Here is a 15,731-nt window from a genome sequence, read left to right on the forward strand (position 1 = left end):
TTCCTGGTAGGGCCCAAATGATGGGGAAGTTTATCTTGCTCGTCTAGGGAGAGTTCAGGCATGTGGTTATGAACATTATTTCTCATTTTGTCTCAAGTTCTAAGGTTGGGTTTATAGAAATCTGTGGAAGTGTCATGAAGAAAATACTAGACGATGGGATTCCTAGTCAGCATATTACACTGAAAGGGCACCACATTTGGAATGAGAAGACCTTGGGCTTCTGTCCACTCTTTACCAGGTATACAGTTAGGATGTCCTATAATAGTTGTTCTGCCTCTTTGAGAATCTGTTTATTTCCTTTGCTGTAAAATGGTGCCCTGTCTCCCAATGGCTAAAGGATTCTTGTGAGACTTATATTGTGATAATATATGTGAGACCATTTTGTCAATAACAAAGTTTAAGCCCAATGTAAGGTAATAATAATAATAATAATAGGCCTTAAGTATCATGACACCTTTTTGATAAACACAGTATCTTCAGACTTTCTATCAACTTGAATTTTCCCTTTTCAGAATGACCCTACCTGACTTCCCCTCATCTAAATACCACCATTGACCTCCATCCCCGTTATATTCATCACATTTTTTAGTTGCTTGCTTTTTTTTATTTTTTATTTTATTTTTATTAACATATAATGTATTATTTGCCCCAGGGGTACAGGTCTGTGAATCATCAGGCCTACGCAATTCACAGCCCTCACCATAGCACATACCCTCCCCAATGTCCATAACCCAGCCACCCTGTTCTTCCCACCCCTACCCTCTAGCAACCCTCAGTTTGTTTCGTGAGATTAAGAGTCTCTTATGGTTTGTCTTCCTCCCTCTTGTTTCATTTTTTCCCTCCCTACCCCTCACAACCTCCCACCCTCCCTCTCAAATTCCTCATATCAGAGAGATCATATGATAATTGTCTTTCTTTGATTGGCTATTTATAGCAGCAATGTCCACAATGGCCAAACAATGGAAAGAACCTAGATGTCCATCAACAGATGAATGGATAAAGAAGACATGGTGTGTGTGTGTTTGTGTGTGTGTTTGTGTGTGTGTGTGTGTATTATACACACACACATACACACAATGGGATAGTATGTAGCCATTAAAAGAAACGAAATCTTGCCATTTGCAACAACATGAATGGAACTAGAGGGTATTCTGCTAGTTACTTGCTTTTGAGATGATTTATCTGTTTTCCTGAAATGTAAGATCTGTAAATGATAGGCCAGTGTTTTCTTGTTCACCAACATATTCCCAACATCTAACCCAGTATCTGGCTCATAGGAAATAGCCAAATATTTTTTGAATGAAAATATGCAGGCACAAATAAATGAATCTAGGAAAATATAGTCAAATGAGTCCTGCTTAGAAAAAACAATTCACATAATTTTGCTTAAAGGGGTACATACTTGCAAACACAGAATCCACATGTCTATCACATATGCATTATTTTTAGAGAATTTTGGAATTTAAATAGGTTTACTGCTTTTTTTTTTCTCCCAGATAATAACTGGAAATTCAGGATGAAATCAAAGAAGCAAACAACCCCTACCAGGATTCAAATCACCATGGGAGAAAGCCATAAAGTTAGAGATTTAGTGAGTTTTTGAGCTTTCTCCATGCCATTATTCTGCAAAATGAGGAAACTGAGGCCAGAGACCCCTAAAGTGAGTTAGTTGCTCAGTGTCATAAGGATGGTAAGCAGCAGGAGGGCTGAATTACAGCTCCCGTTAAGGAAAATGCCATCACTAAAGAGATTTGTAGAAAACTGAGCAGTTTTACGTTTGTTGCAAGATTTATAATTATTCATTCAACAGCTCAATGCTGTTTATGGTAGGTAATAGCTTTTAAGTAGACTTTTTTTGGAGATTTTATTTTTTAATTAATCTTTACACTCAATGTGGTGCTCAGACTTATAGGAGTTCAAGAGTTGCATGAGCCAGCCCAGGAAACCCAAACAGACTTTTTACTAAAGTTATTAATTTTTCTGGGTTTGTCTTTTCAATATTTAATAAATATAAACTGCCATCAGCATCTATGATTTGCAGTAAGAGTACTGTCAATCTTAAATTCCTCTTTACTACCCCCATTGATTCTGTCTTTGAGAACATTACATAGAAAATTTTACTTTTGAAAAATGCTGTTCTTTATGTGTTTCGCTTTTTTTAAATTGAAAATTTGTCCTTTCCCTCTCGAAATATACACTATACCAAAAAATGAAGGCTATACTGTCTCCAGACTACAAACATCTATTTTATAACATAATTCTCAAATTATTTAAAATGCATAAAACATGCTCTTCAAGTAATGAAATATAATTTCAAACACACTGGCTTCATGAAAAAAATAAGTTATCTAAATATAAATAATTTTAAGAATGTAGACTTTCTCTACATTTAACCAAGAGGAACATGATAACTCTATCAAATTAAGATAAAATGAGTATAATGAAGAAAAGTGAGGTTCTAGTTAAGAATGGAATCCTGATAATTGTTATTTAGTCCTTATTTTATAAATGATTCAAATTTTCATGTTCTTTAAAAATATTCAAAGTAAACCGAAACAGTTACAGAATTTCAGAGATAGAAAGGCCAGATTATCTAGTCCCCAAATGGGAAATCGATCCCAACTCTAACAGTTTGTAGCCTGGCTGCTTTGAATACTGCGTTGAGAGAAATTCTCTGGTTGAATCAGGGTATAGCAGTAAGAACCATAATAGATTAGCCACATCACTTGGTGGAGAGAATGGAGTAGTAGCACAAGAGCCTTACAGTTGTCATTCTGGATTTGGTTTACTAGTCTCTGTGTCCCATTTTATCTTTACTTTGGTAAACAAAGCAACTGAACAACAAATCAGAGAAGTGAACTAATTTTTCCCAGGCCACACGCTCAGCCTGAAGCAGATCCAGAACCAGAATCCCAGCATCTGAATGATGAGTTCAGTGCTCTTACTACTATACGGTCAGGGCTGTCTTGATGTGACATGTATTCTCCCCAGTGTTGGAAAACAACATTGGAAGGGTGACAACTTGGTATCATCAGACACTTATTAATGTATTGTGGCTGATCAGAGATTCTTTGCACAGAGAGGCCAGTGAGATGTTAACATTTTGGGAAGGACTCTGGGGTGGCCAGAAAGTGCATGCCATTTTGTAAGTGTCTCAGTGAGTCAGGTCGTGGTTTAAGAGCAAATAAATTTATATCTTGGCTTAAAATATAACTTATAAACAATTTTCTTTTATAATTGCAAATACCTACTTTTGGTTTATTTGTTTTTGCTAATAAACGATGATCAAATGATCAAATGTAATTACTATGTTGACAGGAGAACAATCCTTTTGCTAAACAAAGGCATTTCGTCGTGAGTTGGGGGAAATTGGAGGGGGAAACAAACCCGAGAGACTGTGGACTCTGAGAAACAAACTGAGGGTTTTGGAGGGGCGGGGGGTGGAGGGTTGGGTGAGCCTGGTGGTGGGTATTAAGGAGGGCACATATTGCATGGAGCACTGGGTGTGGTGCATAAACAATGAATTTTGGAACACACACATACACAAAATAAAATTAAATTAGAAAGGAAAAAAAAGGCACTTCGTACAGTCCATTTAGATTCTTTGTCAAGAGTTTTTTACAAGTCAGTACACAAGTAGCAAAATGATAAAAATGTGCATGTTGCTTCTCTCTCTGTGTGTGTGTGGTATTTTGAGGATATTAAAGAGTGGGTAATGGCCCAAATATAGATACACAAAAGAGAAAAGATATATTTCTGTTACACTAAATATTAGTCCATTTAACTTAGGGAAGGTAGTGCTTTTGATCAGAAAATAATATTTTAATGACTTTTTGGTGAAACTCATATTCAAAATAAATTAGGCTAAAACAAAACTCCATTACTTTTGCAAAAACAATGAAAATCCAATAGTTTTTAGTTCAGTAATCAATAACTAAGATAGCTTGAAACTGTGGCCCCAAGAAGTAATTTTATGAAAACTGTTTATTTTACAAAGCTCCATTAATCTGTGACACCTGAAAATTGGGAGTCTGAAGATAATGGGAAAGTGTTTCCCATAAAAACTAAAAACTAGTAAATGAAGACTGTGAAATAAAGGAATTCTATGTACTTTGTATGGAGAATATTTTTTCTACCAACATTATTTTAAAGTAGAACACCTATCATAGTACAAAGAATGGACTAGATAATCGAGGCAATTACCATTTTCACATGATACATAATATATATTTTGGGGAGAGAAACGGGCTAGATAATCTTCCCAAGCAACAATTATGTGCAACAGAAGCACATCATTGGGCACATTTGGATCGTTTGATATCTTTGCCATGTAATGCAAACTTAAAAATGAGAATGAAATGTATCTGCTAATAAAATCCAAGAAGAAGTGGCTAGGTGCTGAGCTTCCAGATAGACTACCAACCTGAAGCATGTAGTTCTGAGGTTAGAACCACAAAGTAGCATCTATAAGAAATGCACTGAGGCTACAGAAAAAAATTCTGCGCACCCTTTTTCCAGGAATACTTTTCTCTACATTCATGAGGGAAATAAAAAAATAAAACAATCTTGGTATATCCAATTCCAGGTCTCTCATCTTGTGGAGACAATACTCTTGGGGTCCTCTGGAATACCAATGGCAATTATAACTTAACAAATTTTTAAAACTTACTAAGGTACACCTTATTAGAAGTGAAATCATTTATATGTAGCCTTCCAAACACAGACGTGGATTCGTTTTATAGATTTCAGGGTGAGGGGTGTAGGGTAGGTTGGGGCCACATCCCGGACTGGAGGAAGCCCCAATGAGCAGAGAATATTACTAGGAAATTTCTAGGGAAGATTGTAGATGGGCACACAGGATAGGAGTGTGGACCTGTACATTTCAGGTCAGGACATTTCAGTGCACAGAGACAGGAAAGACAAAAAGAGGGTGGTGTGGAGTGGAACTCTGTCACTCAGCCCTGCAGAGGCCTGGCTACCCTACTAATTCCTCCCTCATCAAGTCCTTTTCACTTTGGCAGATGGAGCATTACTTAGGATCAAATTATTTTTTAAAAAGTTAATGGAAAAGTGTTAATTTGTTTGCTTGAAATGTTCCTTATTAATTAGGCATGTTTTAGCAAAATGGCAAAAAAAAAAAAAAAAAAAAAGAAAAAAAAAAGCTTGCACTTTCAGTAACAGGGTAACCGAAATAAATAAAAGAATTGCTATTACCCTTCTCTCTCCTAAGAATATTAATGGGTCATAAATGCCCATTCTTTAATCCTACAAAAATTCTACCATAAGCATCAATAAACATAGTAGCTTTTTTTTTTTTTTTTAAAGCTCCTATTAGAGGTTTTCAAACTAGTGTGCACATGGAAAGCTTGTTAAAAGTCCAGATTCCTGGGCTGTATTTCCAAAAATTCAGATTCAGAAGTCCTGGGTAGGCCTCTAGAATTTGCTTTTCAAACAAATGCTCCTGGTGATCCTTAGACAGGAGATCTGGGGACCACACTTAGAGAAAAACTGCCCCACAGTAAATTCTTTTCCTCTTAGCGTAAGTCACTGTATTAAGCAAACTGTATTTAAGAGGCTTTGCAATGTTAGTTCTGAAAAGCAAGTAGCCAGCCCCACAGTTCAGAGAGAGATAAATGATCAAAGCATAGTGGGGAAACCTAGCCTTCAAACATATGTTCAGGTAGGTTCTCAAAGTAAAATCTAAATTATCTCCCCAGGGAAGCCTTCTAGACTGCCCACACCCCATGCATTACCCAACGTGGACAGAGGTCCCTTTGGGTTCATCCTTGGTCTTAGGAAGCCCATAAATATTTTCCAGATTTTTACCTCTTTTGGTGATAGTATAGAGATGTAATCTTCATAGATCATTCTGGCCTTTTCTTCAATTACTTTTTTGTTCTGCTCTTTCTTTAAGTCTTCACAGGCAAGCCAGAAAAGTAGGTTCTCTTCACTGTATTCTGTTCGGAGAAACTCTCTGAAAAGGTTTCTTCCTGCTGGGGCCTTCATCATCTTGTCAAAATTTTGAGACCAGGACAAGACTTCATCTGAAGTGGGGTTTTGGCTGCAAACACAGAATTGGGCCATCATCAAAGGCAACTCTGATGTAAGAATACTTGGTCGGCAGAGGGGAGAAAGGACAGAAATTGCTATTCATTTGCTGCCATCTAGTGGTCATTGACAATTATTTTGCTCTTATCTGTCAAGTATCTGCGAGGACTAGGCTACTCACTTCTGGGTATTAAAAAAAATTCGTTTAGGCACAAATGTGTGTTAGGGAGCAAAGCATTCAAACAGCAAAGGGTTATACACACTATTTCTCACGGTCCTCATAATTCATAATGAAGCCTGGAAATGTTCAAACTTAACAATATATTGCAAATTGACAGACACCTTATGCATTAATTTGAAGGGCAAATTGAATTTTTTGTTGCATCTTTTAAGTATTTATATTTTTTGATGTATATTTTAACTTTAAAGCCATAAGGTACTGCTTCTCTTTTCCTCTCTAACAGGTACTTTTTCATTTGTCACTGGTTCTAAATTTTATGCACTTGTTGCATATTTTCCTAAGCTCTAGTATTACTCTATTAAAGTATTATGAATAGAGTATTACCCATGAATGGAATTATTAGAGCTAAAAATCTCAAGGCCTTTATAATGATACTGAGGACTTTCTAGATACTTATATTTAAGTTTTCAGTGACTATGTTCATGCAGAAACCACCAGTTGTTACTCCCTTTGGTTATACTTCAAAGAAATGGAAAGAGAAGCTTAGAGATTCTTATGGTTAAATTGATCCCAATCTTGCTTTCCTATCCATCGGTTTATTTAAGAATTTTCCAACCTCCTCCAAAAGTTAAAAGAGGACTACCCTACGATCCAGCAATGACTCTATAGGTATTTACCCAAAGAATACAAGAGCACTAATTCAAGGGGTATGTGCAGCCCAATGTTTACAGCAGCATTATCTACAATAGCCACATTATGGAAAAAACACAAGTGTCCATCACTTGATGAATGGGTAACGAAGACATGGTGTATATATACAATGGAATATTACTCAGCAATGACATGGATGGAACTAGAGAGTATTACGCTAAGTGAAATAAGTCTGAGAAAGAAACACCATATGATTTTACTTATATAGGGAATTAAAAAACAAAACAAATGAACAAAGCGGGAAAAAAAAGGGGGAGCAAAGCAAGAAACAGATTCTTAACTATAGAAAACAAACTAATGGTTACCAGAAGGGAGGTGGGTGGGAGGATGGGAGAAATAAATGATGGGGATTAAGGAATGCGATTGTCGTGATGAGCACAGGGTGTTGTATGGAAGCATTGAATCACTGCATTATACACCTAAAACTAACATTATATGGTATGTTAACTGGAATTTTTTAAAAAAAAATATTTTTAAAAAAGGGAAAGAAAAAAAAGAATTTTCCAACTCAAAATACATTTGGTCCAAGAAGTACTTATATTTTATTTTTTCTTATTTTTTTGACCAAGTATATTAAATAGATTTGTCACTGATCCAAAATGTCTGAACTTCCTCTTTCACTTAAAAAAGTTTAAAGGTGGAAAAATTACGATGAGGCACCAACATTAAAATCTTTTCATAGGAAGCAGAAAATAAAAGCACCTATCATCATACAACTAATCGACTTGTATTTTAATTTTATTCTGTAGATACTGCAATGAGAACTTGATTCTCATTCTAGAGAAAATACCTGGGTAGAATCTGTTCTGAAGGAAATGGGATCAGGGACCAGCTGGGTGCCCTTTCTGACTAAGTGAGGTAATTATATATCTTTTTCTGTGTGTTTCAGACTCTTTCCTGAGGAAGAGAAACGCTTAGAAAAAATATTCACAGAAAGATAAGAATTAGGGCAATCAGGGGCTAATTCATCTTAACAGTCATTACTTTTTGAAAGAGAGATAAACTCAGGCAGTGTTTTAGCTGATAGCTTAACATAGCTAATAGAAAAATTGATGAAAAGCAGTTGCCGTCACAAAATAAGATCTCCCGGACCGAGAAGGCATTCAAAAACCATTCTGAGGAGCATCGGGACACAAGGGCTAATGTTCCAGCACTGCATAGAGGTAAGTGGTGTACAAGTACCGGACACAATTTCAAGGGGAAGCACACTTACCATTCCTCTAAGACCTGGATGCTCTCCATTTTTGTGGTATGCGTGGGTCTTCCCACATTTTCCCCTCTTTCTTCGTTCCTAACAGTGAGGCTGCAAGGCAGTACAACATTTTATTTTATCTAGGGAAAACTAATTATTTAAAGAAAAGAAAAAAAATTGTAGGAAACTATTTCACAGGAGAATTTTATTCTCAACTATGTGAGAATATATAAGGTACACGAAGAATGACACCATTTAAAAAGGATGGGGAAGCCTATGTTCACTAAAGAAATGAAAATAATTACTTAATGAAATAATGAAGTAAATAATCTCAAAAATGGATCCTGTTATACATTCTGACTTCGTCCTTACATAATTTGAATTACTTAAAATCTCCCAAGATACTTCACATGATTATGTGCTTTAATATTTGATATGCACCATTATATTGCTCCTTGGAGTAATGTCATCTTGAATTTTGGTTAGTTCTATTCATAGTTGGCTTTCCATTTATTTTCTCCCACTGATGGCTAAAAAGGTAAGATGTTTCAGAATCTGAAACAAAATTTGCTAAATTCACATCATCATTTTCTACATCCTAGGTGTTCTGTCCCTGATACCATCGCTCCTCCATCCACTCAAATTTGAACTACTAGATTTATATTTGACTTTGTCTTTGCCCTTTCCTCCCATTTAGTCCGTCTTCATTGTCTTGGAAGAGACAGGCTGGCCACTGTGAGGGTCTGGATGGAAGCACTGGGTCAGAAGAGCATCTGTCTCTAGGATGTAAAGTTCTGCAGGACTACCAAGAGCTAGGATAATCCCATGGGCTCTAGTAACCCAGAACAAGAATTGTCTGATTCAGAGAAACTGCCCCTCAGCAGCACTACAGAGTGAAACCCTCAAGGCTCTAGGTATAAACAAGATGTAACGAGGGAGGTCATGGGTGATACTAAGAAACAGGGTGGTTGGGGCACCTGGGTGGCTCAGTGGGTTAAAGCCTCTGCTTTCAGCTCAGGTCATGATCTCAAGGTCCTGGGATCGAGCCCCACATCAGGCTCTCTGCTCAGCGGGGAGCCCCCGCCGCCTGCCTCTCTGCCTACTTGTGATCTCTGTCTGTCAAATAAATAAATAAAATCTTAAACAAACAAACAAAAAAAGAAGCAGGGTGGTTGGGATGACTCAGCAGCCTTGCAAAGTCAAGCTACTGAATTAGCAAACTGACCCCTCTGTCTAGAAGTCAAGAAGCTTCTCACGGGAGCCTGTCAGAGAGCAAAAGTCCAGACAACATGTCTTTCATTTGTCAGACATTCATTTATTCAACAAGGGGAAATGGAACCATTATTTCCTAGTGCCTATTATGTGCCCTTTTCTCTTTAATTTTGTTATCCCCATTTTATAGATGAGCAAAGTGAGCCACAGAGCTTCTAGCAGTTTGGCCCAACATCACATACTAAATATGTTGTATGGTTGGAATGTGAATCCGGTTCTGTCACACAAATCTGTAATCTTTATTGAGTATCCATTAAAAACCATGCTCTCTGAAAGGTGTCAAGGCAATAGAGTACTTGTGTGAATTCAGAAAAGGGACACTAAAAAAGGTTGTGAAGAAGGAAGGGGATAGCAGGACAAGGATTACAACAAGCTATTGTTCTTACTCTGAAAAGCAGAGACATTGGCTCATTAATTCATTTTTTTTTTTAAGATATGACAGAGAGAGAGAAGGAATGAGTTGGGGGAGTAGCAGAGGGAGAGAATCCTCAGGCAGGCTCTGCACAGAAAGCCCAACACCGAACTCAGTTTCACAACCCATGAGATCATGACCTGAGCCAAAATCGAGAGTCGGACGCGTTAAGCAACTGAGCCATCCAGGCATCCAAACATCGATTCATTCTTTGATTCTCATGGGCAAGGGTGAGGATAGAGAGAATGCTGGAAGCATCTAAGGATGCTTCACCTTAATCTCACCTGCACCTTAGATTAGACAGGAAAATCTCCTTGGGAAAGTGAACTGCCTGGAGAAAAGGGAACTCGATGGGAACTGCAAAAGTGGTGTGGCTCAAAGGATTCCGGGAAGCAGAAACCAGAGCTGAGTGTTAAACACCCAGCAAACTGACCAGTGCTCTGCAGAGAGCCGGCAGTTCCAGGATTAGAACCCTCAAAGCCTTCAGGGTGGGGCGGCCATGAGGAAAACAGTGAGGTGGGATTCAAAGAGGGCAGCACAGTTGTTTATGTGTCTGCGTGAGGATACTGTGAATACAGCTGTAGTTTGAGGTAGTCTAGAACCCTCAGCCCTCCACGTAGCAACACACTTAGGTCAGGGATGTGTTTAAGAGGAGGCCCATTACCTTCCCAAAGTATCTTTGAGTAGGAGTGCTTCTCTGAATTTGATATCTTTCCAGTAATTACGGGAAAGTGTGTGGGAGGAGGTAAGAATACATATTGACAACATCCTGTGAAATTTCCTGGGAGAAATTCATGATGCCAAATCTATAAAATACGCAAAATTTTTGTAAATTCTGGAAAGATTGTATGTAAATAGGAAATTAATACTCATTCTGCCACACTTTGTGTGTATGTGTGCACACATATAGTAAGATACCATAAAAAGGCCAGACAATGAGCTTGTTTTCACTGATTAAATAATAAACCCCTTGAGAATTTATCTGTTACATTTCTACAGTGTCCCACAGAGTGTGCACACAAACGCAGCTATATTTCACTTTATGCAATATCTTAGGAAAAAAAAATTGTTCTCCATTGTGTCCTTGATGTAGAGTAACAAATCTGGAATCCACATGCATGATTCACAAGTTTCTGAACATGAATTCTGGCTCCTGTATCTGTTTCTGCGATATTTACAAACATCCCAAATGCCACCATATTAAAGTGATCATCAAGAAATACTGGGCTCTGTTTATATCTTCCATTTCTACAGATGGCAAAATATGGACACACATTTGTACTAAAACTGCTTATAATAGATATTCAATAACTGCTTAATGTTCAGTGTTTACTCCATTTCTTGATCTAATATTGGATTCAATACTGCCCTGTAGAAAGAAAATGACTTCAGCAATTGTCAAGCGTCCTTTTGATTAATTTTCCTTTACTACCATTCTGGAAAAAAAAAATTGGTTTCAAAGTTCCAATTATGAAGAACTGCTAATAACTCCACTTTAAGATGAAGAGAAATGGAAGAAATGATAAAGGAATTGGTACTAAACTGCTTGCCATCTATGTTTTAGGAATGACTAAGGTCTGTCTCCAGTTTCACCTGGTCGTGCTCTAAGTAATACACAGGAGTTTTTTTTTTTTTTTTTTTAAGGTAATAAACAGGAAATATTTGCTCTAAATCAACATATACATAGTTCATGTGCTTGAGAAGAGCTCTAAAAGTAAATCAAACTTAACAGTCACGAGGGGTCATGTAGAGACATGTTTTTGTTGTTGTTTTGCTTTTTTACTTTTACCATGTTTGTAACATTCTTAACTAACATTTCTGCTTTTTAAGCAACTGAAGCCATAAAGAGAACAGAACGCATGTACAGTGCTCACTGTGGCAGTCCTGATCAAAGCTTGAGTATTTTATAGAAGACAGTGCCAGTAATCTAGGATAAGTCTACTAACATAAGCATTTAAAATCCCATTAGAAATTTTCTAGAATGGTGACTTTGAGAAGGGAGAAATACATTTGAAAATACAGAAAATAAGGAAATATGCCTTCTTTGTGTGTGGGTGAATTTTTTGTTTGCTTACAGGGCAGCTGGACGAGTGGGGAAAATATTGCCTGCTGCTTACCTACTGATTCATCTCTGTGCATGTGTGCGGGGCCTCTTTTGGAAGACAGTCTACTTTTGTAGGAAAAACAACTGGTTTTTAGGGAGAGCCCTAGAAATGGTTGCAAATAAGATGGAAACTTTGCAGTATCCATGGTAACTCTAGGATGGAGGCCGGTCACAAAACCACATAAATTTACACAAAATCTTAGCTAAAGAATCAATATGATCCTTGAATTCAATTCACTGTGACATCAAGGCTTAAGAAAGATTCGCTGTCATTGGTAAAGACAGATACTATTCAATATTTTAAAATTCTCACAGTATATCAATGTTTCATTTCTTTTTTTTGTTTTGTTTTGTTTTTGTTTTGTTTAACAGCTTCTACCTCAAATTTTCAGGTGCAAAAATGGAATCAACATCCTTCAGGCTCTGAAAAAAAATTGGTACATTATTCTTTAAATGTTTCATTTCTTCCCCCAGTAAAAATACCATGGTAAAATAATATTACAGCTTTATGTAGGAGTCAACAGCAATTTATAAATATGTATGAGACACCTGGCCCATGTGACGTTGCCTGGGTTGGAAAGTCAAGATGAATATGACAGAGCTTCCAAAACTGAAAAGCTCTGACAGGTAAATAAGCATCGCACGGCACTGCAATGAGGGCTAAAACAGTGGTATGCATACAGTGCTTCTCAGGTAGTTATAGTGTCTACACTTTTGCATGAGGGAATTGAGAGGGGCTTTGCAGAGGAGGTGATGAAACTGAGCTGAACAACGAGAGCAGGTGTTTCAGATGAGACCGGGACAAAGGGAATTCCAAGCAGAGGGGGGGAAAGTCACACGTAAGAGGCTTGGAGTAGTAAAAAGGCATGATATAAATGTAGGTCAAAATGGGTAAATCAGATGTTTCAGGGTGGGAGTGATAAATTAGAATAGGCAGTGAGGTGTGCTTATGTAACGGGCCAAGAAGACAACGAGGTGTTCTCCAAACATTAAGAATATACCTCCTTTAAGATGACTTTCCTTTCATTGCCTTATTTTCCTCCACTCTTACTGGGAATAATGTTAAGACCCACTACACAAGGTTGCAAGACTAAAAACTTGAGATAAAAAGGTAAATTATTACACATGCTTAATTAAATGTAAGGGCAAATTAGTTGCATATTGAAATGACAATTCCAAATTTACCAAGACCTTTTAATTTCATCTTGAGGAAATAAAGCCTTACACTCTGCCATTATTGTAAAACCCTTCCTCATACATTACCTTACTACTTCTTTCTCACAACAGTCCTGCAAGGTAAGCAGGGGATTTGTTATTCATCATTCCCATTTTATTTCATAGGAAACAGTCCCCGAGGTTGATGTACACCATTTCCACAACTAAGTCATATCAGGGCTGGCCTTGAACTCACATCTTCTGACTTCCGGTCTCATATTCATCTTCACTACTCAATGCCACTTCTCTTTATATAAAAGAATTGTTTTTTCTTTAACCTTTTTAGTTATTTACAAAGATTGGTTGCTCTTCAATGTTTGGAAGAGGGAAACCTCTTAGGACAAACCAGTTGTAATGCAAACCAGAACGCAAGTACCTTCTCTCTCGGCATTGTCCCATGGCTATCAGGCTATGGGAGTTATTGCCCAGAGAACTGAATATAGGGTAGATACTGGCAAGAAACAATTTCCCAATTCCATGGAATTTGAGATGACTAAGAAATAGTTGTTACAGATGGTTTTGACTGCAAAGCCTAAATGAGGAAGAAAAGAGGAGATACCGCTCATGACTAAGGATCAGGTGTTCCTACTGCCAAAAGCCTCCTGGGCAGGACAGCTTGCTTCCATCAGCAGAGTAACTTTGAGAAGGGAGTGCAGAGAGGAGAACAGCACTGATGCTTTGCTTAGAAAAGGTGACAAATGGAAGAGAAGAGACACCAGAAGGTGGGGCAGTGACCATATGCCATCCAAAATTTCTCACATAAACAAATCAGTTATAGTCAAGCTTTTGACTTCAACATCATCAGTTTTATGTATACATTTTGGTAAAATGGCTTGGTTTTGAATAGTGTATATGGGGATGGGAATTGTGGCTAAAAATTTGTGTCTGGAAATGTTATACAATGCTTGTCTAAAAAAAAAAAAGTCCCTAATAATATTCCCCCTGCTCTTGATAATCATGTGTAATAATCGTATGACATGTGAGAAATAAAACCATGTGTCATAAAACAAGTATTTTATTTGGCCCGAGTTTTTATTTCATCAACTTAAAACCTCTCCAAAGTAAAATAATCCGCTGTTAAAACTCTGCCCACTAGATGGCTGTGTTGCCTTTATAAATATCCTTTTTAATCAACTGAATAAAAGAAAACTGAAAAAGTTTCTTGGAGTAATTACCCTTTTTGGAAAAATATCTATTCTTATGTGCATGGAGGTTTGATAATTATGTGTTTCTAAGGATTTGGAGAAGAGTCATTCAGTTTTTCTGTGAGTGAAATAAACTTGAAGGGGATACTTTTAATCTTGGGAGGTGCACATAATTGCACTCATTTTTCCTTTTTGGTATTGAGAGAATGTTCTGGGAGTCCCCAGCCCTAAGTCATTTCACTTAGGAATAATTTAATCTTTAAAAAAAGACAAGCATTATCCTATTAACATTTCAGTTATCCTTTCCAATAATAAGTTGTTTGAAACTCTGATGTCTCTTGCTGGGAAAACATGGAACTTAAGTCATACATTCTTCTTCTTTTTCTTTCTTTCTTTTTTTTTAAAGATTTTATTTATTTATTTGACAGAGAGAGAGAGAGAGAGATCACAAGTAGGCAGAGAGGCAGGCAGAGGGAGGGGGGAAGCAGGTCCCTGCCGAGCAGAGCGCCTGAAGCCCGGCTCCATCCCAGGACCCTGAGACCTGAGACCATGACCTGAGCCTAGGACAGAGGCTTAACCCACTGAGCCACCCCGGTGTCTCTTCTCCTTTTTTTTTTTTTTTTTAAGATTTTATTTATTTATTTGGCAAAGACAGACAGGGCGCAAGCGCAAGCAGTAGTCAGGGAGAGAGAAGCAGGCTCCCCGCCGAGCAGGGAGCCCGAGGATGGGCTCAATCCCAGGACCCTGGGATCATGACCTGAGCCGAAGGCAGACACTTAACTGATTGAGCCACCCAGGCACCCCATAAGTCATATGTTCTTAAAACAAATTAATTTGACAAGGTTTCTATCTAGTAACAGACAAGAAAAAAAATTTTTTTAATTGAGAATTCTTTAAAAGTAGTGAAAAGAAGGGCCATCTGTACTCCAATGTTTATAGCAGCAATGGCCACGGTCGCCAAACTGTGAAAAGAACCAAGATGCCCTTCAACAGACGAATGGATAAGGAAGATGTGGTCCATATACACTATGGAGTGTTATGCCTCCATCAGAAAGGATGAATACCCAACTTTTGTAGCAACATGGACGGGACTGGTAGAGATGATGCTGAGTGGAATAAGTCAAGCAGAGAGAGTCAATTATCATACGGTTTCACTTTTTTGTGGAGCATAACAAGTAGCATGGAGGACAAGGGGAGATGGAGAGGAGAAGGGAGTTGAGGGAAATTGGAAGGGGAGGTGAACCATGAGAGACTATGGACTCTGAAAAACAACCTGAGGGTTTTGAAGGGGCGGGGGGGGGGGGGGTGGGAGGTTGGGGGAGCCAGGTGGTGGGTATTAAGGAGGGCACGGATTGCATGGAGCACTGGGTGTGGTACAAAAACTATGAATACTGTTATGCTGAAAAGAAATTTAAAAAATGGGAATAAAATAATAATAATAATAATAATAA

General features: G+C 37.8%; 1 protein-coding gene across 1 annotated transcript in view; it reads right to left on the minus strand.

Annotated features, from left to right (window-relative positions):
• RGS17 (regulator of G protein signaling 17) overlaps positions 1 to 15,731 on the minus strand; it is a 94,081-nt gene that overhangs the window by 5,357 nt on the left and 72,993 nt on the right. The window contains exons 3-4 of the mRNA XM_047732613.1: positions 8,154 to 8,243; positions 5,827 to 6,061 (exon numbers count right to left, since the gene is read on the minus strand). Coding sequence (XP_047588569.1) covers positions 5,827 to 6,061; positions 8,154 to 8,243 — 325 coding nt within the window. The remainder of the gene's footprint in view (positions 1 to 5,826; positions 6,062 to 8,153; positions 8,244 to 15,731) is intronic.

The sequence above is a fragment of the Lutra lutra genome, chromosome 6 (genome assembly GCF_902655055.1).
Source record: "Lutra lutra chromosome 6, mLutLut1.2, whole genome shotgun sequence".
In the NCBI taxonomy this organism is placed as follows: Eukaryota; Metazoa; Chordata; class Mammalia; order Carnivora; family Mustelidae; genus Lutra; species Lutra lutra.